The 24252-nt window shown below is 44.9% G+C and overlaps 1 protein-coding gene across 2 annotated transcripts in view; it reads left to right on the plus strand.

Annotated features, from left to right (window-relative positions):
• JPH1 (junctophilin 1) overlaps positions 1 to 24252 on the plus strand; it is an 86374-nt gene that overhangs the window by 49157 nt on the left and 12965 nt on the right. For both annotated transcript variants that reach the window (XM_084865004.1, XM_084865003.1), the window contains exon 3: positions 15104 to 15222. In XM_084865004.1, coding sequence (XP_084721130.1) covers positions 15104 to 15222 — 119 coding nt within the window. The remainder of the gene's footprint in view (positions 1 to 15103; positions 15223 to 24252) is intronic.

Consider the following 24252-nt stretch of genomic DNA (forward strand, 5'->3'; position numbering starts at 1 on the left):
ATGAGTTCCTTACATATTTTGGGTATTAACCACTTATTGGATGTATCATTGCCAAATATCATCTCCCATTCAGTAGTTTGTCTTTTCATTTGTAAATGGTTCCCTTTGCTATGCAAAAACCTTTTTACTTTAATGTAGTCCATTTTGTTTATGTTTTTCTTTTGTTGCTGCCCAAAGAGACATATACAAAATATATTGGTAAGACCCATGTCAAAGAGTTTACTGCCTTTGTTTTCTTCTAGAAGTTTTATGGTTTCAGGTCTTACTTTTAAGTCTTTAATCCATTTTGAGTTTGTTTTTATATATGGTTAAGAAACTAATCCAGTTTTGTTTTGTTGTTTTTTTTTTGGGGGGGGGGGTTGGGGTTTTTTTTTTTTTTTTTTTTTGGGGGGGGGGGGGGTTCCGTGCATCCATCCAGTTTTCCCAGTACCACTTATCTTCAGCGAGACTATCTTTACCCCACTGTATATCCATGCCTCCTGCATCATAGATAAATTGACCATGTAAGTGGGGAATTATTTCTGGGCTCTCTATTCTATTCTTTGACCTATATATCTGTTTTTACCATACTGTTTTGATTATTGTCACTTTGTAAGATAGTTTGAAATCAGGGAACATGATACCTTCCACTTTTTTCTCTCAAGATTACTTTGGCTATTTGGGATCTTTTATGGTTCCATATAAATTTTAGGATTATTCCAGTTTTTCGAAGAATGCTGCTGGTATTTTAATAGGAATTACATGGAATCTTATGTTACTTTAGGCAGTAAGAATATTTTAACAATATTAATCCTTCCATCCATGAGCCAGGTATGCCCTTCCATTCATTTGTATCCTCTTTAGCTTTTATTTAATGTTTCCTATAGTTTTCAGAGTATAGGTCTTTCACCTGTTTGAATAAATTTATTCTTAGATATTTTATGCTTTTTGATTAACAATTACAAATAGGATTGTTTTCTTAATTTCTCCTCTGTTTTTTACTGGTGTATAGAAATGCAGCAGATCTCTGTGTGTGTGTTGATTTTGTATTCTGCAACTTTACTAAATTCATTTATAAGTTCTAATAGTTTTTAGGGCTTTTTCTCTGGATAGTATTATGTTATCTGCAAATAGAGTTTTACTTCTTCCTTTCCAATGTGGATGCTTTATTTATTTTTCTTGTCTGATTGCTGTGGCTAGGATTTCCAATGCTATGTTGAGACGTGGTGATAGTGAGCATTCTTCTCGTTCCTTATCTTAGGGGGAAAGCTCTGAGCTTTTCACCTCTGGTTATGACATTAGCTATGGGTTTGTCATACATAGCCTTTATTATGTTGAAGTGTGTTCCTTCCCTACCCCTTTTTCGAGTATTTATCATAAAAGGATGTTGAATTTTGTGAAATGCTTTTTCTGCATTTATTGGGATGAACACTGAGCTACATTGGCGGGGCAATCTTTGTAATGCATTGTTGGATCTGGTTTGATAATATGTTGTTGAGAATGTTTACACCTATGTTCATCAAGGATGTTGGCCTGTAATTTGCTTTTTTTTGGGGTGGAGGGGTCATATCTTTGTCTGGTTTTGGTATGAGGGTAATGCTAGCTTTGCAGAATGAGCTTGTAAGTTTATATATGAAGGTGGACTTGTTCTGAACATTATGATTGACTCTCATAGGCCTCTCCTTTCCTTAATGTCCCTCACGTTTCAGACTAACTAGTCAACCCAAAGCAACCCCACATGAAGCTATAAAAGGGTTTCTGTCCCTCATCTCATTCGTGCCAGAACAAAGTGAAGAATGTGAAGCACCAGACTATGTCATGTCCATTGGAGCATTACGTGGGTCCACAATTGTATGCAAATATACTTCACGGTTTCAACTGGGAACCCACAGAGCCTCTCAAGGCTCCAGGGTTCTCTGCCTTAAGTGCAAGGCATTTCTATGTTCCCACTTTAGATAGCACAGGACAGCCATAGGCGAGGGCACCCCGAACCTGTGGTCATTTTGGTAGGTGCTGTGATTATATGAAAAGGAAGGAAGAGCCCAGCTGGCATGGCTCAGTGGTTGAACATCAACCTCTGAACTAGGAGGTCACAGTTCGGTTCCCAGTCAAGGCACATGTCCGGGTTGCAGGCTCAGTCCCCATGTGGGTTATGCAGGAGGCAGCTGATCAGTGATTCTCTCTCATCATTGATGTTTATCTCTCTCTCTCCGTCTCCCTTCCTCTCGAAAATCAATAAAAACGTATTTTAAAAAAGAAGAAAGAAAAGGAAGGAGTTGTTTCCAGCCCTTGTATCGCTGGCTATAACATGACAGTCAGGAAACATAACCTGCAAAGGAGCTCGATGCTCCGAGGTAGACCGAGAGGCCTCTGGGGCAGCTGTGAGAAACGGCGGGGCAGCCAGACTTGAGACCCACCCTAGACAGCTCCCAGCTGCGGGAGGCGGGCTTTGGTGTGGTGGGAACTCCCTGCCCCTCCGGAGTCCAGCCTGGCCTCCCCCCAGACAAGGTAGCAGTGAGTAGATTGTGAATCCTTGGGCCTCGGGGAAAATTCTGACCTCAGTGTCAGTCACATCCCCATGTTTGGGGGTGGGAGGCGCAGCATTCCCTCTCTGCCTGGAATGCTTCTGGAGATTCTTAGGATTCAGGGTGGGCCTCAGATTGCCAGGACTGGTTCCATTCCCGTGAATGCATCTGTCACCGAGGAGTCGCAGAAGGCAGACCCTGCATTCCCCAGTGACTGCAGCCGGCGTCTGTCCATCCTGCTGACAGGCACGCATCCCAGGCCCCAGAGTCAATAAATTCCACCCTGAAGAAAAAAACAAAGGTTAAAAGTTCACCAAAATGTGTCTAAAGTAGATACCCAGGCAGACAGCAGGCTCCTGGTCAAGAAACCCAAGTATTTATTATAGGCACCAGAAGGATGCAGTATTGAAGCAGACTACGGGCGACCTTCCAGGACTAGAAGGAAATATTCCTGTCCTTTGAGCCAGAATTTAACATGATTCTTTTATTTAATTTGAATCCTGCCTTGCACTTCTACCATGGTCTTTAATGAAGTGGAAGTATGTACACATTCTTATCTCCCAGTACACATAGTCATCTTAAAGACCACCTTTGTCTTCCCCCCCAAGGAATTGCGTTATTTTTATTGAAAGGCACTAAACAGAAAACCAGTCGCCCTAATTTATATATTTGTTTCTGCCTGCATTTTTCTCAGTGCCTTTGGGCAAGCTATTATTTTATCTGTTGAGTATTGGGGTGAAAATCTTCTCGGTTTAACACAGCAAATGCTAAAAACAGGTACTGAGTTTTTTTGTTTTTTTTAGATTCTCATGAGGAAAAAGAAGAAAACTTTTTAAGAATTCAGGAAAAACTGAATGATCTGATATTTCCTCTTAAGTTTGGAGGTGTTGATTACTAATTTGTGATTTGGGGAAGGCAGCTATGAGTTGGATGAATCTGCAGTATTTTTAACACCACCTAAAAATGTTCTAGCAGAATAGCCTTGATGAAAACCAAGTCTTTCTTACAGTTTCCAGTGAGATGTTTTCTAAGCTGTGTTATTTCATGTGAAAGTCAGCCAAAACTGGCTTTAATATATGTGTGTGTGTGTGTGTGTGTGTGTGTGTATGAAGAAAGCTCAAAATCTTAATTTTCAATGGGAATCATAGATTTATTAAAACTAAAGAATTAGAGAAATAAAGAGGGCTACAGATTTAGAGATAAAAATGAATATAAGAAGATAGGCCTAGGATTATGAATATGTTTTTACAACAGAACAAACATATAGGTGAGATCATTAAATGGCAGCAAAATCAAGAAGTAGTACAGAAATCTCTTTTCACCGAGGTCACCCAGCTTTGCTCAAAAGGTTAGGAGACTGGTTCTGCCCATTCAGCCCACTGAATTGCTGTGTGACTTTGCCTATGTTCCTTAGCCTCTCTGCGCCTCAAAACCCTACAGAAAGAAAAGTAATTGACCATGGGGCTCTCAGAGGCCCTTCCAGTCCTCATTGTGGTTTCCAGCCTGTCTGGTAAAGCAGAATGTTCAAGAGCCACTTACTCAAAATCAGAAGGTCACTATGAATCAGAGCCAATCCTTTGGGCTCCTTAGATTGTTGTGCCCAGTATCTTTGCTGCAAAAGACCGATGATTTAAAGTGAAGTTAGTCGAGGATTTCTTGGTTGAACTATCGAGTGATTTCTTGTTACAGGCCAGGCATGAAATTTATGTAGGTTATAAATGAATTACTATTTCTACAAGGAAACACGAAACAAATAAAACTAGTTTGCTGAGAATAACTATAACCTACCATCCTAACATTCCTCACAAAGCAGTCTTCTCATAAGCTCAACAACCTCAAAACCTGTACATTGAGTGAGATGGAACTAAAGATGCAGGATGGCTTTGCATAGTTAGTCCCCATCAAGTTCTTGTTCAGACAGTTCAGCATCCAATACCCAATAGAGGAATAGATTCCTTTGTTGTTACTAGTTAGGCATTCAAGACAGGACAAAGGGAAGGGGGAAACTGGTAGATTCGGGATTTTTTAGAGAGCCACTTTTTATGATACTAAATTTGTGATGTTAATGTTATTCTTAATACTTTATAATTTATTGTACTGAGGTATAATGGACATACATTATATTCGTTCTGGTACACAACATGATTCTATCTTCGTGTCTTTTGTGAAACATCACCACAACAAGTCTAATTAACCTCTGTCGCTATACATAGTTACAGAATTTAGAAAATTATTTTAGATACTATAGGATAAAAAATGGGTATTTTGGGCCTTAGCTGGTTTGGCTCGGTGGATAGAGCATCAGCCCGCAGACTGAAGGGTCCCGGGTTTGATTCATACCTTGGTTGCAGGTTCCCCAGCCCTGCATACAGGAGGCAACCAATTGGTATGTCTCTTTCACATTGCTATTTCTCTGACTCTCCCTCTCCCTTCCACTTTCTAAAAAAAAAACAAAAAACAAACAAAAAAAAACCAGTGGAAAAATATCCTCTAGTGAGGATTAACAAAAAAGAAGAAAAAAATGGGTATTTTATTACCTAAGAGAATGTGTCTCAATGGTGAGTTAAAGGAGCAGTTCTAAAGGATCTGCGTCATTTTTTGAGGAGTGAGTGAGTGATGGTTGCTTCATTTTTTTCATGTAGAAGGATGTAGACAGTGAGAATTTGAGCCCCACAGAGCATGCACTTGCTGGGCACTGGCAGCAGTGAGTGGAGAAGAGGCCTGCCTTCCCTGCGCACGGCTGGCTGCCACGATGGGGTGGACCATTCGTCTGGAATTGCTCTGATCCGTAGTCATACTTTAATTTGTGCCCATAACGGACCACTGGTAAAGCACAGGCTGCACAGCCGCGGTGTGCAAACAAAAGCCGCCTGGATGTGACCGTTCTCGTTCTCATTACCCAGGTCCTAGGTTCCCAAGGTTGCAGCGTCCTTATCGGGCACAACCAGATGTGTGTGTTTCAGTGAAAATGTAGTCCTGGTTCTCTCTGGTTTCATTTTATACAATATGCATTCATTTTGAAATGATTTGGCCCCCCTTTGGTTCTCAAAAGCCTCTAGCTGGTCATTTGAACTAAAGTAATTCTTTTTAGTAGTGAGAATCAGGCAGTTCCTATAGAATTTGAATTTAGTCAGAATTAGGCAGTTTTTATAGAATTTGCCAGGGGAAAGACAAAGCCTCATTTCAGTTCATTAAAAAGCACCTGCCCTAACCGGTTTGGCTTCGTGGATAGAGTGTCGGCCTGAGGACTGAAGGGTCCCAAGTTCGATTCCGGTCAAGGGCATGTACCTTGGTTGCGGGCACATCACCAGTGGGAGTGTGCAGGAGGCAGCTGACCAATGTTTCTCTCTCATCAGTATATCTAACTCTCTATCCCTCTCCCTTCCGCTCTGTAAAATCAATAAAATATATTAAAAATAATAATAATAAAAATGAAAAGCACCTGAAACTATAATAGCCTACAGGTATGGACATCACCATGATCAGATTGCCTCCCCATTTTCACTTGATCCTAACCTAATCCTTCCTGCTTCCTCCAGCTCAGGGTCCACAGTTGGCATGAGCCCTTCCTCCCTCCCCAAAGCCCTGCAGCGGGGACATCCTCCTTGCTCGAGTCTCTACCCTGGGTCAGAGCCACCTTCTCCCTCTCCTGTTTCTCCCAGAGGGAGGGCCTGATGGAGAACGAGGCAGAATCATATAGACCGGAAGCCAGGTCCTCCTGGTCCCATCCAGCAATTCCAGTGCTCCTTCCTGCCACCCCACAGCACCTCTTTAAGCCCCCGGGGTCTTCCTCCAAGCCCTACGTTTCAACGGAAGACTGACCATGGCCATTTATCGATGAAATACCCTTAGTTGGTGCCAAGTACTTCGTATAAATCAGTTCTGATGCACAACAGTTCCTTAGACAATAGCATCTCCATTTGACAGGGAAGGACCTTGAGGCTAAAGTTACAAACATGGCCTGTATGTGATAAACTGGGGATTGACCCAGGTCTGTCTGCTTCTAAAGCCCACAGTTCTCTCCATCTCTTAAAACAGGGGTCTTCAAACTACGGCCCGCGGGCCACATGCGGCCCGCAGAGGAGTCTGATCCGGCCCGCCAGGTTTTTTGGGCAGTGAGCGCAGCCGAGGTGTTACAGTAGGAATTAGTAGTTCATATAGTCTGGCCCTCCAGCTCTCTGAGGGACCGTGATCTGGCCCCCACTTTAAAAAGTTTGAGGACCCCTGTCTTAAAACATTAGATCAGCCTAGCTGTTCTTATAACTTTTCCCCATTTCCTTTCTTTTGCTTCATCTTGGACCCGACTCCGACCATTGTCACCTTCTCAAAGCTTCTTCATTTGCTTCTCTCCCCTGGGCATCTCTCTGCCCAACTTCCAGCCTGACCAGCTCTTGTTGTCTTCAGCTGCAGATAAAACGCCCTTTCCCTTGGCCCACTTCATCCTTCTGGTTACTGTCCAAATTTCCTCCTTCCTTTCCGGGTCAAAAGTGTCCAGCGTGTGGCTGACACCTGCTTCCTCTCCCTCCTCTGCCCCTTTCCTCGCCGACTCCCTTCCGTCTGGCTCCCGCAGTGGCCTTTGGGTCAGCACTGCCCTCTCAGAGCTTCTTAGCAAACACTCTGGGCCCTCAGCTCTCTCCAGCACATGGCAGGACTGACAGGCCACCCCTTCCTCACACTCTCCGGGCACATGTCACAGTGGCTAGGGCCCAGGGAAGGGACAAATTCCCATCTGGCCCACTTGCGTCCTAACAGGAGACGTGGTTTATCCAAAAACTCTGAACAGTTTTATTGGAAGTCCACCTTCCACCTGTGCCCTGCTGCCTCTCAGTTCACTATGTCCTTCACCACATCCCAGGGGCACTTCTGTCTCTGTCTTTGTTTTTTGTTGTTGCTAATTGTCACCCAAGGATACTTTTTCCTTTGATTTTTTTTTTTTTTTAAAGAGAGTGGAAGGGAGGGAAGGAGAGAGAAACATTGATGTGAAAGAGATACATTGATTAGTTGCCTCCCGCATACGTGATCAGGGCCATGGATGGAACCTGCAACCCAGTACATGCCCTTGATCAAGAATTGAACCCGAAATTCTTGGATGCATGGGCCGATGCTCTAACCACTGACCCACACCGGCCAGGGTGTCCTTTGGGTTTTTGACTCATTGACTTGATAGGTTCATCCACCTGTCATGCACTCATTCTCTGTGATCATGATGCCCACCTCCCTGTTTCTAACCTTGACCTTTACTCTGCAAGGCAGCCCTCTGAATGCCTGTGTCACGTAGGATCCTACTCGCCTTAAACTGAACTTGTCATCACTTTCAGACTGTCTTCCCATCTGGGAAGACAGTTTCTATCTGTAGCAAAGCCATTCATCTGGATACCAAGTTAGAGATCTTGGGGTTTTCCCTCATGTTCCCATCCTTCTTCCCATTTCTCCATTCAACGAGTACTTGTTGACAGCCTCTGTGCCGGGCTGTAAGAGCTGACAGTGCAGGCTGGAGGCTGCCCTGGTGTTTCAAAAGGGTGGTAAGTTCTTCCCTCTTAACGCCCGTGGCTATGCCTTCTCTTATGGCTCTTCCCCCTCGTGACAGGCTGCATGCCCTGGCTGAGATTTCTTCAACTTCTCATCTGGGAGCCCAACCTTTGCTCTTTCTCCTCACACCCTCTGGACACATAGGATGCTCTGGAAATACTTTGAACATACGTAACCATGTTTTCTTTGTTTTAAAAACTATACATAGCCTAAATGTGCCATCTTAACCATCCTTAAGGGTTACAGTTCATAGTGTTAAGTGTATTCACAGTGTTGTGCAACCAATCTCCAGAACTTTTCCATTTTACACAACTAAAATGCTACAGTCATTAACTAATAACACCTCATTCTTTCTCCCTGTTCTCTGCAAACACCCTTCTACTTTCTGACTCTGTGAACTTGACTATTCTAAGTGCGTCATATGAATGGAATCGTCGTTTTGTGGCTGGCTTGTTTCACTAAGCATAACGTCCTCCAGGGTCATCCATGTTGAAACAGTTGTCAGGATTTCCTTCCTTTTTGAAGTCGAATAACAGTACATGGATGTGCAGTCCTGGGCCATTTGACATTGGCATGCATTCTGAGAAACGTTCCATAAGGTGATTCCGTGGTCATTCGCACATCGAAGAGTGCACTTACTCAAATCTATGTGGTCTAGTGCACTACTGTCATTGTATGTGCTGTGCTTTTATACCACAGGCCGCACAGTGAGTTTGTTTACACCAGCATCACCACAAACATGCGAGTGGTGCATTTCACTACAGTGTTACAACAGCTGAGGTCACTGGGCCATACGAAACTTTTAGCTCCATTATAATCTTGTGGGATCATCTTATATGCAGTCCATCATTAACCAAAAAATTGTGCGGTGTATGACCATATTCACCACATCGTGTCTATCCATTCACTCGTTGGTGGACACAGGTTGCTTTCCCCTTTGGATGACTGTGAAGAATGCTTCCTGCACATGGATGTACAGATATCTCTTTGAGACTCTGCTTTTCCTTCTTTGTGGTATATACTATGCCTGGGAATAGAATTGGCAGATCCTATGGTAATTCTATTTTTAATTTTTGGGAAACCACCATACTGTTTTCTTTTTCTATTCTTAATTTGTACAATTTAATTGGCAAGTATCTCTTAAAATAGAAGTCCATTGGGGAGATTCTTATTAAAATATGTCTTTGACAATGAAAACAGAGAACCAATGGGCAGGGGTCTCCAGATTGCCGCTGCCTCTAAAATACTGTGATCCCAGCCCTACCCTCCACCATACTGTTTTCTACAACAGCTGCACCCTGTTACACTCCCAGCACTAGTGCACCAGGTTTTTAATCTCTCCCCATCCCCCCAACAATTGTTATTTTTGGAGGGTTTTTTCTAGTGACCATGATAATTGTTGTGAGGTAGTATCTCTTGATTTTGATTTGCATTTCCCTTCATATACATGATCTTGATGTTTTTTTTCACATGTTTATTGGCCATTTGTATGTCATCTTAGCAGAAATACCTATTCAAGTCCTTTGCCAATTTTTAATTGGGTCCTTCATTGGTATTGAGTTGTAGTAGTTTTTTATCTATTCTGGATGCTAATCCATTGTCAGAGATATGGTCAGCACATATCTTCTCCCATTTAGTAAGTTGCAGGTGACTCTCTTTCAAAGTGAACTTTTAATATTATTTAGTCATAATGTCTTTGAACTTCTAAATGACTGCTTTTCTCTAAAAATTTTAAGAAAATAACATTGTTAATTTTTTTACATCCGATTTTTCTCAGTGCACCAATTGCATGCGAAAGTAAATTTTAGATAAATTCTATAAAACTCAGAATAAAGTAAAAAAGAGCCAATTATTTGCCATATTTCAACTGAGGATTAGGAATGTGCTTTTGACCTGGCCTATGCAGAGGATATAGCCTTTAAGCTTATTAAGTTTGATCAAATTTTAGGGAATAAAGTCTGTAAAGTACTTAAGAATGAGGACTTATTTTCCAAGCTTGAAAATGTTCTGAACGTAGAAAAAAAAAAATGCTATACAGGAAGTTGACTAATATGTTCAGCTTTTCCCAAGTTAGTACATGTGTTCCTGAGCATTCACACAGTGTGAGGGGCTAGAGTTCAGAAAACAGAGAGCTTTATTGAGCCAGTAATTTTTTTTTTTCTCCCAATATCCTGCCAGTTTCCAAAAAGGATTAGCAAGGGCATTATGATGAGTCACACATACATTCCTGACACGGGGGAATGCAGCAGCCATGTAGTTAGGGAAGATAACCATATACACAGATGGAGGGTGGGTTTGCTCCAGGTTTCCCGGCTGCCTTAACAAAGAGAGAAACAAAGCTTACGTAGCTCTTAGGTATGATACAAGGAAGCACACCGGTTTATCAGCAGAGACCACATTCTTCCTGGCACTGAACTTTACGAGGAATATCTCACCCAGATCTCTGTAAACATGGCAAGGACACATACAGTGAACTGCATTTTACAACAGGTATGGAAACATTCTTCACACGCATCTTGGTTCCTCCTGTCTCCGCTTGATAAAAAAAAAAAAAATCAAGGGTGTGGTATAAATGATGATTCTACAAAGACATTTCTGTGATAAAAGTAACATGGTTTAACTTTTGATCTTATGGACAAGGATTATCTGTGGTCTAGACTGGTCTTAACCTCGTCTCTGAGTGTTAGTGCTTCCAAAGCCTGTATCATCATCCCTCTGTGAATCTGGGCCTTTAAAAGATCAAACAGCAAACTCCCATGGGGATAGCTAGCTCCTTAGTTTACATTATATATCTAAATAAGTTGATGTTGCTTACTTTTTAGGGACGTAAGACATGAACTCCTGCTCTGGCAAGAAAGACAAATGTTTTCTGATGATGGAACAAGTTTTTTGTTGTTGTTTGGTTTGGCTTTTGGGTTGTTTTGTTTTTTTGTTATTGTTTTGATGGAACAAGTTTATAGCCAGGATCTAAGATTTTTGTCTTAAAGTTACTATTCTAGGTCCTTTTAAAAATAAAAATAAAAAAGCAACTCTGGGAGAAAAGTAACATTCAAGAATATATAAATGTAAAGATTGGCCCTTATGAAGCTGTCTTCCCACCCCAAATTTACTTAGAATGTAAATTTTAGTAGAATCATAGTAGATGATTCTAGAAGAATTTTACTAGAATCATAGACCTTTCTAGGTTAAAATCATCAGCTATGTCAGTGAACAGAGGTATAAACGAGGGAAAGTTAGAAGTTGGGACAGGCATGTAAGGGACCCATGTGTTACTTTAGCTGGGTATGCTCACTGTATTGTTTATATGCTTTTTTTTAGTAAAAGTATTATTATGTTTAAGAAATATTGGGAAAGCCAGGCTGTGTTGTTCTGAATAAGGTGACATGAAACACTATTTCAGTCATTAAAGCGGGGGAAAGCTCAGGTCCTCATAAACTTACTGTTTGGAAAAAATAGGTTGTAATTAAGTTCTTAAGTTCAGGTGGTGCCTGAAGTTCAGAAATTCCACCCGGACTGCTCTTGGCCTTCACAGGTGACCTTTGCGGGGCTCCTGTCCAGGAGGGAGACATTTAGCTCCCATGTGCGTCTAGCCAGCTGCCCACGTGTCTGTATCTCTAATTCCTACATAGTAACGCTCTACCAGTTAAAACTTTTTTGGTTTATTTCTAAAAAAAAATAGGACCCTAAAAGAAGGTCAATGACAAATGCCTGGGAGAAGTTGCTTTTCACTTACTGTTGGCTGTGTTTTATGGGAAAAAGTGTGTGTGATGTCAGTGTTTGGAGACCGGTGAGGGTCTGGAGATTTATGGGTGTCTGCAGTCGTTTGATTGAATGAGAGGTTCTTGGGCACGCGTGCTGCTTTTATGCACGCGTGTCTCCCACGTGACCAGCGACAGCAGCAGGGCATTTCCTGTGAGTGGCTTGAGCTCCTCTCTCCAGATGGACCTGAGCTCCCACCCCCCAACCCATGAACAATGGCAGGTCTTACCAGCTGGCTGATTAAAGGGACCGTGTGTTGCTTTGGAACTGAACCTGGGGTGTGAGCACAGGAACTCACTAACCTGAGGCAGGGTCAGGCCCGGATTTCCCCCCAGGCCAAATCTAGACATGGCAGGTCTGGCCACCCAAAGCTGGTGGGGACGGCAAAGTCCGAGTGGGTTCTTGTTCTCATCTGCTTTTTGTGATTGGATCCAGAGCTAGCGAAAGCTCCCCAGCAGACCTCGGGTTTCGGGGTTGAACATGGTTTGGACTCATCTCGGCAGGTGGGGGGGGGGGGGATTGACACAGGCACTGGATGGAAAGGTCCCCCCTCCCTGTGTGGTGTGACAGGAAGGAGCAAGTGAGACAGGACAGGGTTAAGGCTTCACTGATGTTCCGCTTCCAAAACATATTTGCAGAAAGGTTAAGCTGTGTTTGTCTGTGCCCTGGTCTCGCATATTGTGAAAAGCGGCAGAACTAATGCCTCCATTTCATTGGGCGCTGTGGTGGTGGGCTGTGATGGTGTCACCGTGAGCTGTTGGTTACTTGAGTTTTGTGGATTTGTCATTGAAAGGGGAGTAGGTTTTATTACAAGGTAGCATAACTGAACTCCTATGGTTTCATGTATGATGACACCTGGACATGAGGAGGCTCTAGTTAAGAACATGAGAGAACATGAAAACTAGCCCTGGGAAGCTGAAAAGGACATAACGGAGGCCCCATAGATGCTCAGGCACCGCACATGGGACCGACGTGTCACCTGTCCTCAGTGAGGGCTGCCCGTGGGGTGACGAGGCCAGGATTTAGGAATGTGTTCTCACCCTGGTGATTTAGTCTCCACTTCATGAGACCCATCAGACAGAGACCAGCTAAAACACCCTCCGGGATTCAGAAATAACCATTCTGATGACTGGACGTTGATCCACTTCATTTTAATTAAAAAGTTTTATTTTTAGAGCAATATTAAGTTTACAGAAAAAGTAAGTAGACAGTACAGAGAGTTCCCATGTGCCTCCTCTCCCCACACCCACACCGTTTCCCCCGTTATTATTTAACATCTTGTGTGAGCAGGTACATTTGGTACAACTGATGAAGCAATATTGATACATTAGTATGAACTAGAGTCCACGGTTGGCAGGACTTTGTACAATTCGGTGAGCTTATGCATTTGTCAAATGTCATGTATCCCCCATTACTAATGTTCCCCAGACTAGTCTCACTGCCCTAAAAATCCCATGATCCACCTGTTCATCCCTCACCCACTTTCACCCTGGACCCTTGGCAACCACTGATCTTTTTACTGTCTCTGCAGTTTTGTCCATCAATTCATGGGTAACTACCCTGTTTCCCTGAAAATAAGACAGTGTCTTATATTAATTTTTGCTCCCAAAGATGCACTAGGTCTTATTTTCAGGGAATGTCTTATTTTTCCATGAAGAAGAATACGGTACACATTTATTGTTAAATGAAAATAAAGGAAATTTATTACCTGTATACGGTACGGTAGTATGGTAGTTGTCAACACAAACCAGACAAACTGTGAATCCTACAGTATCAAGAATGTACTCATTTATCAGTGACAATCATGTCCTCATCTTCTGGAACATCATCATAACAATCCAATTCCTGAATTTCCTGGTAAATTTCTTGTGACTCCATTTCTTTCAGAATCAGTGGACCAAATCTCTCATGTTTAGCCTGGGGGAGGGGGGCTTTATTTTTGGGAGGATGCCTTATATTTCACTCAGAAGGAAACCTGTAAGTAGGTCTTATTTTCGGGGAAACACGGTACTCAGCTATTTCTAAGGAAGCCTCGTTCATTCGTTTATTTATAAAGTGAGCCCTCAATAAATACTGTGTGCCGGGCAGTGTTCTGGCATTGGGCACTTAGCCAAGGACCAGATTTAAAATCCCAGCCTTCAGGAGGCCTCCAGGCTAGGGCGTACATAGGAGGGAAACGCCCCGTGAGAGCACAGGGTGGGAGGACATAATTGGAGAATGGGGCCTCCTACCAGTTAGCCCCATGGTTGCAGGTCCGACCTCAGCTTCCTGCCTCTTCCTGGAACTCTGTCTGCCAGCCTCCTCGGGCTGCCATCTGTGTTTTCTCTCCTAAGACCAGCCAGGGCACAGTGCCATTTCCCAACGCCTCTCTCTGAAATGAGTCCAAGCACCTTTTAGACTTAAGTTCTTAGTAAGTCGTTATCTATAGTCCTGTCCTGCTGGACTATATGAAATAGAATAGATAGGACGTTTACAAAGTTATAAGCTTGTGATCATCATCCAAGGACTAGCTGGACAAGGTCTTCTCCTTGGGAAGTAGATGATCCAAAGTTCTCAGTCACACCCTCCAAATCCCCACTTCAGGCAGGCAGGAAGCAAATCAGCCAACCACACATACCTGTTGTTGCCATAAGAAGTTCCATTGTTCTCCCTCCTGCCTCTCCCTAACCCTAGAGCAGTGGTTCTCAACCTTCCTAATGCCCCGGCCCTTTAATACAGCTCCTCATGTTGTGGTGACCCCCAACCATAAAATTATTCTTGTTGCTACTTCATAACTGGAATTTTGCTACTGTTAATGAATCGTAATATAAATACCTGTGTTTTCCAATGGTCTTAGGCTCAACAGCAGCGGTTCTCAATCTGTGGGTCGCGACAGTGAAATTAGTCAGTGCTACCCATCAGAGTTTTACTTTATTTCTCCCCCAGGGAGCTCCTTTACCCACAGCACTGGGCAGACCCTTAATCAGATTCTACCCTAGGAATTAAATCCAGAAAACGCCATGTTGACGCATGTTCTAATTCTGCTCTCCACGGTCGGGGAGAGGAAGGGGAAACCAAGTGAACCAGATATTCCATTCAGTGAGTTCGGCATCAAGCCGTACAGAGCGTGCTCATCCTTCGTGTCCCTGGGAAGAAGGACTGAGGCATGTTACTGGTGGTTTAGTGCATGTTGTCTCTGTAGAAACGACTCTGGGCCTTGCTGGTGCAAGGCCGGATCACAGTTAGCACTTCTTTTCGGCCACAGCCAGTTTGCATGGCCGCGTGGAGCTCACAAGGTCCCACCCTGATGGCTGCCGCTTGTGCCCCCGCAGGACCGCACACGCCAGAGCCAAAGCCGACGCCGCGGACCAGGCCGCGCTGGCCGCCCGCCAGGAGTGCGACATCGCCAGATCCGTGGCCAGGGAGCTGTCGCCGGACTTCTACCAACCAGGTAAGGCCGCGCTGTCCTGTGGTGGGAGAGGTAAGAGCATCGCCTCCGATTTCCTTTTTTTTTTTTTTTTCACTCTTTCCCATTCAACTGACGGGTCTGTGCTTCATGAAATACTAGAAAACAAATGGGAGCACAGTTAGAATCAGCTGAGGCCTGAGGTTATCGCTGGAGGTGGAGTATTTGCCAGTGTGACTCCCCTCCACCACTCCCAGCAACAACCTTTACGCTGATAGGAATCCAAAAGAAGCATCTGATTCTAACAAAGTGTGTAGTTAGTGGCCATTGCAGATGTAACAAATAACCCCTAACTGGCAGTGAGAGGAGAGCCCATACATACAAACTGGTGTGTGTGTGTGTGTGTGATTTATTGTCTAAAGTTTTACATATGTCTCCTTTTTCCCCAGTTGGCCTCCCCAGCCATTCCCACTGCCCCAGTCTCTGTGTCCATTGGTTATGCTAATAAGCATGCGTGCAGGTCCCTTTGAAACATACGTGAGCTGAGGCTCCCAGGACTGTGGTTAAGAGGTATAGGAACATCCCACTTAAAGACTGGTGACTCTGCACAGGCTGAGATGACGATGTAAGTCATGACAGACACAGAGAAAGTGACAACCTCAGAAAATAAGTCAGTCCTGATTGTCTCTCGAGTGTTATAAAATAGCAATCAGCAAATATTTCCGTGGGTTTAAACATTGGAGTCACTTCCTAGAGGTTTCCAGGTAGACTGCCTCCATCCCTTTCTATAATATACTGGTGGTAATAAAATGGCAACAGCCATTTTTGTGTGTTTCTCCATTGTCTTGTGAACATCTTTCTCGGGATTGGTTGAGGGTTCAATAGATTTCTAAGTGAAGAAGAACCAAAATGTCCTAAATATCAAAATATGTATTTGCTTGGAAAAGAATTTTCCACATTGGTGTCTATTAAATCAAGCTGGATGACTAGCATCCTGCACAGCACGTGTGTTCCATACACACTGGGTTCCAATGAAGGTGAGAGGATAGTGGGACACCCCCCCGGGACATCGCTGTGACTGAACGAACAAGGTAAGTCAGAGTGAACAGAAGAGCAAAATCCATATAAAAGCTAGAAAGTTTGGCTGTGATAAAGGACGGAGGGGAGAGAAAGTAACAGGATGGTGGTGTTTTTTTCTGCAAAGAATGAAGACAGTCAAGGCCAGGTTCGGAAGACTGTTTGTATGAGAGAGGCCGGGGCGAGGCCCGGTTGGTGAGGTGATGGACTTGTCACAGAGTGGCTTCTGTATGACAGCTCAAGGAGGCCGTGGGGATCGTGTGTGTTCTCCTTCGCGTGCGCTATTTTTTAACCTGTGGCTGAGATTGAAATCATTTGACATGTATGTATATATGGTTTTGTCCAGAAAGGGAGACTTTCCGATTTTTATGGTGACCTCGGGTGGGAAGGAACTGTTGGCTGGTACCTGGTACCTTAGCGGCTGGCCTGCCGTTAAGGGGAGAGCTGGGAGTGTAAGGGGAGAGCTGGGAGCGGCTGGCTCCTCCCGCAGTGCTCACACCACCCGGAGCCCACACGGCCTCTGAAAGCAAACAAGCCTTCTATTGTCTGCAGATGGCCGCTTCTGGGTTCTGTTGGGGGAAAGCGCTCCCCATAGGTTTCTATTAGGTGTGTTACCAGGAGGTAAATGATCCAGGTCATCTCCGTTTCCCAGACTAAATGGTTTTAAAAGCCTTTTATGGAGGAGGGGGGCAGGGAATATTGTGGGGAAATGTAATTGCACCCTTTCTGAGGGAAACCGGCTCCGTGGAGGCGAGCTGTCGGTCAGTAATGAATACAGCCCCACAGCAGGGGGTGACAACAGGGCTCTGTCTGCGACAAGGCCATGGATGGGGGAGGCTGCAGTCCCCCTCACCCACAGCCAGCGCGTCCTGCGGCAGCTGTCTGGGAAGTCTTCTCTGTGCTGAGTGTGACTGAGCTTCTGCAGGGAGCTTAGCTCAGTAACTCACGCTTTCCCCCGCCACGTTACAGGGTGAGCACGTCAGGCACCTCTTACGTACATTGTACGAGCAGCCTGGCTTAGAAAAAAATACTTACCTCACCTATAAACGTTCCCGTTGTTGGGAGTGTAGGTGTCCTGCAGAGAAGGCGTTAACCCTGGGGAAGAATGTCTGTCAATATGGCTTCTGTAAATCTTTGGTTGTAAGACTTCTCCTCAGCCAGTTATTGAGATGGTTGTTGAGATTGCTTACTCTATATATTTTAGTTGTAATTACAGTTTGGTCCAGCGAGGAGATGAGTGTAACATTCACCTCCTCTGCTGCCATCTTGGATCCCTCCTCTCTAAAGAGATGAAGGCGATCAGAACACCTGGAGAACTGGATGATGCTGCAGTTTAGTTAAAACTAAGGGGGGAGAATTTCAAGCCCTGTGGGATGGCTTTGAGTAAAGGGTTAAATTCTAGTAAATAAAGCATACCAACGGCTGTGAATGTGTGTAGGTGACTGCATACATGCACGGCAGAGTGAATCCCCCCCCCCCCCCAAGAATTTAGAAAAAGGTTGCGCTGGATTATAAAATGAGCCCGGGATAGTACGCAGAGATATATAAAGGGCTCAGAAGTGATCACCTGGGTTTCAGAGTTGCGAGATGTTCCTCGTCACCTGATTGAGTGTATTAAAATATCTAAAGACAGAACTGGCCACCCAAAGCGTCCAGGGAAAAAGAGTCACAGAGGAAAACGTTGGCAGCACCCACGTCAGTACTGTCCAAGGAGAGAGGAGCCCTGGCCAAAACGTAAGCTCGAGGCTGCGGTTGCATTGGAAGGACATTGCTATAACGGGGAAGGATGCAGGAGCTGTCACCAGCCCTGTGTGGCTTTATTGGCAAGATGACCCCACTGAGGAATTGGCTGCCTCGGGCCTTCAGAAATTTGACTCATCTCATGCTCCATGTCCCGATTCGTGTTCACTAGCAACCTTCTCGTGTTGATTGAGCTTCTGGTGGAGGTCGGCCACAAGGAGAGCATGCACTGGTGGTGTCAGGGCAAGTCCCCTGGCCTGTGTGACATTGGCGTCGGTGGTTCTAAAATAACAAGCTGGCCTTCTGCTGTCCCGCATCAGTCTGTGAGCTTTGGTGGCAATGTGAGTCTGCTTCCAGTGAAATCAGGTAGCTAAGCCAGGAAAGGTGAGATGAGAGGCTTCAGGTGGTCCCTCGGGAATGGGACATGGTGAGATCAAGGAACTATATACGTATGGTTGTTGGTCCCTCTATTACAATTATTCCTTTTAGTCAAAATACTTCATTTTTAATATTAAGTGATTTAAGTAGAGTGTAAACTTTTTCTGTTTATCAAAGTGACAGGGCATGAATTTAAAAAGACCAAGAAACGCTGCCCTGGAATGTGGCGGGTGTCTCACAGGGAGCCCCTCTTGGGAGGGAGCAAGCCCCGTGCAGGTAGAAGGGAGAGGAAGGAGTGGCCTCCTCCCCACTTCTCCCCAAGGACGAGAAGTGAGTGGGGAAAGGTAAGTAGATAGTGAGGGGGACACTTCTTCCCTAGGATGAGAGCTTGGTAGGATAAGGGAGGTGGGTGCTAGGGAGAATTCTCTTCCAGGACAAGAGGCAGGTAGAGAAAGGAAAAGGAGGCAGTGGGATGATGGGAGAATTCTCCCCAAGGACAGCGGAGGTGGGGAAAGGAAAGGGAGGTGGGTGCTGGGGAGCCTTCTCCTGCCTTGTCACGATGCTGGCGTCATAAGGGAAAAGAGGGCTGTTCCCAGAACGTGAGGTCACCTCTCCTGGGCACAGAACTCTATATCATGTGTAACCTTATGATGAAATCAATCTAATCCTACTTTCCTCCCTGTGACCACACCTCCAAACTATGGATTTTTGGGAGCACACATACCATTCATAGTAGCATGTATTTGTACACACCAGTAAAATTTAACATTTTAAGTAAAAACTGAGGTCTTTGGCATAGGTTATTGTGGGCTGAAGTTCACATTTCTGTTACGAATTAGAACTCTTTAGAGAGGAGGGATCCAAGATGGCAACAGAGGAGGTGAATGTTGCTCACCTTCTCGCTGGGCCAAAGTGTAGTTACAACCAAAATAGAGAGCAAGCAACCTCAATAACCATCTGAAGACTAGCTGAAGAGTAGCTGAAGAGAAGTCTTAGAACCAGAGATTTACAGAAGAAGCCACACTGAGACTGGTAAAAAGGGTGGAGGCACGAAGAGGGCTGGCCCCACTCCCACAGGCATCCCGAGATTTGGAAGGGATTCCCCCTGAGAAGCGTGGGGGCTCAACCCCAAACTGTTACGAGGAAGAGGATCCCTCATAGCATCCAGCTGAGCAAACCAGCAGGGAGTCTGTCTACCAGGGAATGTGCTAGAGACACAGGTGTCCTCCTACAGTGCCAATGCATGAGATCTCATTTGCTGCCACTCACTCTGGGCTCTGGCAAAGGGGAGGTAGAGCAGAGTCAAACGAGGAGAGTCTGGGGGGTGTGGCTCTGGGGAAAGAGCTGAAGGGATAGCCACCAGGATCCCTGTGCTGAGTCACTCTCCCGCACAGCAGAAGCCATCTTTCCTGGGTGGAGCACTCCCCTCCACACGGCATCAGCTGCCCGCACCAGGATAGAGAAGTCCGGGAAGACTCACGTGCTGTCAGTAACTGAGGTGTGACTTTAGGGTGGAGGCCATTTCTCCCACTCCCCCGTGAATCTGACGGGAGATCTACTGGCCCCAGTGTCTGGGCTCCACCCTACTAAGGTCCAGGCAAAGTGAGGGACAGACTGAGTTACATGTCTCTGGGGCAAGGGCCATTCCCCCCACCCCTAAGCTTGATCAGCACCTCCTCCTCAGGGGAGACCCATTAGCCCCATCCTCCTGGCACCCTTGCCCTACTGAGATTGAGTTGTGTGGTGTAGACCGAGGGACACTTGTCTCTCACACTCCCAACTGGTGCAGAACCCTCCATTTACAAGGCCACATCTTAGTCCCTTGGGGACTAATAAACTCTGTTGCCTCACCCTGATGGCTCCGAGACCCCCCTCTCACCACAAAGGCTTGCAGGCACCCGGCAGATGGAGCTAGACTTGGTGTACCCTGCGACTTTGCCTCAGACCCAGCAAGGACACAGAGTTTGAAACTGTATCAACCTAGTGAACACCACTCACCTCTACCTGGTGACTCACTGAGAACGTACCTCATGCAATTTGAATACTGCCAGAGAACAGCCAGCCTCCAAAGAGGACATACAAATGGCCAATGGACATGAAAAGATACTTAGCATCACTAATCAGCAGTTAAAACCTCACACCTGTCAGAATGGCTATATCACCAATAAAACAACAAATAACAAGTATTGGTGAGGATGTGGGAAAAAGGAACGCTTCTCCACTGTTGATGGGAAAGGAAATGAATGCAGCCATTGTGTAAAGCAGCATGGGGCTAACTCGAAAATTCAAAACGGAACTGCCTTATGACCCAGTGACTCCACTTCTGTAAATGTACCCGCAGAAACCCGAAACACTAATTCAAAAGAACGCTAGTATATGCACTCCTGTATTCAGTACAGCATTGTTTACAATAGCCAAGATTTGGAAGCAGCCCAAATACCCATCCTTAGATGAGTGGGTTAATAAAGCTGTGGTGCATTTATTTACACAACGGAATATTACTTGGCCATAAAAAAAAGAAGGTAATCTTACCTTTTGCTGAAAAGTCATACAACCAAAGATTTACGGAAGAAACCACACTGAGACTGGTAAAAAGGATGGAGGCACAAAAAGGGCTGACCCCCTCCCACAGGCAGCCCCTGAGATTCGGAAGGGATTCCCTCTGAGAAGCGGGGGTCACAACAGCATAGATGGACCTGGAGAGTATGATGCTAAGAGAAATAAGCCAGTCAGAAAAAGACAAGCACCATATGGTTTCACTAATGAACAAAATAAATTACCAATGAAATAGGATATAATAATAAAGAAATAGATAGGATATAATGATAAAAAGGGACTGGGTGAAAAAGGTGAAGAGATTAAGGTGGAGGAAACAACTCGGACAATAGTGTGGTGATTACTAGAGGGAAAGGGGATGGGGGACGTTAGAAGAGAGTTAAGGAGGAATAAATAGTCATGGATGGAGACCTGACTTGGTGAACGCACAATACAGTATACAAACGCTGCATTGTAGAACTGCACACCTGAAACCTATATAATTTTATTAACCAATGGCACCCCAATAAATTCAATAAAAATTGAATTTAGAGATAAGGCACATATTCATTATGTAATTTCCTGTGCCTGTCATTAGTATGTAAATTTTATGGTTAAGACAAGAGAAGCATTCTGGAATAGACAACTTTTCTCAACTCGCTTGCCAAAACCTGAACCAACTGTTTCATAGAAAACGGGAAATGGAATAATCTACTAGCTGATATGTAATGAATAATTCATGGTTTTTCTGGTTATTCTTACCACTTACTCATTCAGTTTCACAGCTGTGTATGAGTGCCAGCCACAGGCAAGGGACAGAAATGGACGTCCCGCAGACAAGACGGCCGTGGCTGTGTTCAGGAAGTCCTGTAGGAAAGTGGTTTTCTCCCCACCAGCCCTGTCATCTTTTTAGAATTGTTCCACGTGGCTCTGCTTTGCTGAAAGGCAGTCTCCATAGAAGAGACCTCATGTCCATGTCATGCCTTCTGCTGATGCTCCAGAGCCTCTGCTCCCAAGCACTACCCCCTTGCAGACATGTGTTTCGGGGGAATCTTCATGGTGCTGCGTCTGCCCATGGCCAGCCCCCCGAAGCTCACCTGTGAGAGCCAGCAGGGTACCCTGCTGTTACCATCTGCCAGAGCTGCTCGGCACCTTCCTGCCCACTGCAGCCAGTAACCTTCCCATGGTTCTGAATGGCATTTTCTGAATGTTCTTGGTTCACATTGTGTGGTGTCCGTGAGCATGTGACCCGATTCCCAACAGGAATCCTCAGGGATAAACCCCTTAAGACTCTTAGATCCTGTGGGTGAAAACAGATGAAAACGCCTTGTGCGCCCGCCCTCGCCATCCTTTTCCTCCCTGGCACTGTCCTGACAAGTCTTTCTCGTGAACTGCTGCATCTCATCAGCTTCACGCTGGCCTGGCGAGGCTGACACACATTCCTACATCAGACAAGTAGCAGACACAATGTGTGCCTTCCAAGAAGGTAGTCCAGGAACAACATCTGTCCTCTGCCTTATATTAAATGTCTTGTTCCAAATGCATTTGGTCTTATTCTGGAAATGTTAACTGTATATCCTCGATCAGAGCCCAGGCCCCATATGACGGCATCCCTGGACTCATTGCCAGCAGGATGTAGTCACGCAGGGCTGGAGCAAGGACCACCACCGGTCAGCATGTTTTCTGGCTGCTTTCAAGCGCCTGTGGCTGGATCTGTTAGAACCTCCTAAAACACTCATTAAACCTCAAGATTTCTAAGCTTCTCTTCATCCTCATGGAATCTAAGTCTCTGAGCGTCGTACCGCAGGTGTCTGAGGCGGAAGCCCCGGAGCCACAGCTGTGGAGGACATGGAGTCCCTGAGCCAGCGACGCTCAATGCATAGTAACGCTAAGACCCTTTCAAATGGGACAGCCTGTGCTAGAGAGTACTTCCATCCTTCTAGTAAATTCTTGGAACGCAACAGATTTTGAATTTCACTGGAAGCCCTATAGAGAAATCCACAGGAATATGCCTGAAAACTGCGTCTTAGGAGAGTGTCACAAGCAATTGCAAAAGAAATGCCTTTCCTAACACATTTAGAACAGAAAAAGTGTCGAAAGAAGCAACACATCAGGTTTCTACAGATTTAAGGGAGTAGACTGGTTAATAAACATAATGAGTATGTGCAATGGAGTCCAAACAATAGCTTCATAAATCCGTTAACACATATTCCTCCAGTGGCCAGAGTATTGCCAACTTGGCCTATTAATGTGAGCATAAGTGAAGAAGTAGGGACGACCCAGCCAGTGTGGGTCAGTGGTTGAACATCGATCTGTGAATGAGGAGGTCATGGTTCGATTCCCAGTCAGGGCATATGCTCAGCTTGTGAGTTCGATCCTCAGTGTGGGGTGTCCACGAGGCAGCTGATTTTTTAAAATATATATTTATTGATTTTTTTTTTTTACAGAGAGGAAGGGAGAGAGAGAGAGAAACATCGATCAGCTGCCTCCTGCACACCAAGAAATGGGGATATGCCTGCAACCAACGTACATGCCCTTGACAGGAATCGAACCTGGGATCCTTCAGTCCCCCGGCCAACTCTCTATCCAGTGAGCTAAACTGGCTAGGGCCAGGAGGCAGCTGATTAATGATTCTCATCATTGGTATTTCTATCTCCCTCTCCCTTCCTCTCTGAAATCAATAAAAATTTATTTTAAAAAAAAGTACAGAGTTGTATTTACAAAAAGCATTTTGAAAATATGCTTTGTATTTAAAATAGTTTCATGCTCTTTTTCCAGATAACTAAAGCATATTCCCTGAAGTGCTGACTTTTAAAAAGTTACATTTTCCTTGGACCCACGATGACTGAATTACTTTAAGGTCGTTCCCCCCAAATAATCGTCTCTTGTCACTGTTGGTGTTTCCTCTGTCTCCTCCTCGCTGTCAGCTGCTTTGACAGAGGAGAATGTAAAAATTCCACAATCGGAGGAGGAGGGGCCCTCCGTGGACACCCAGTGGAAGTGACCCAAATGGGTTCTAAGCCCCGCAGCCAGCCTGCCGGTGAAGCCCAGCCCTCAGGGTGCCATGTCCCTGTCACAGCACCAAGAAAACTTGGGAAAAGAAGCTGCAGTGTCTCCTTTTTCTTCACTCAACCAAGAGGCCTTTCTCTGTGTCGATAATTTATTTTTAAAAGAAAACTGTCAGCTTTTAAAAAGAGGGTGCTTATACTGAACTTAGAAAAAACACCACCACTGTTGACATGTGATCATGAAAGGAGGGAAGGGGTGAGAGAGAAACATTGATGTGAGAGACACATGGATTGGTTGCCTCCTGGACCGGAACCAGGGAATGAACCCGGGACCCTT

Source organism: Pipistrellus hanaki (assembly GCF_964339955.1).
Source record: "Pipistrellus hanaki genome assembly, chromosome: 17".
In the NCBI taxonomy this organism is placed as follows: Eukaryota; Metazoa; Chordata; class Mammalia; order Chiroptera; family Vespertilionidae; genus Pipistrellus; species Pipistrellus hanaki.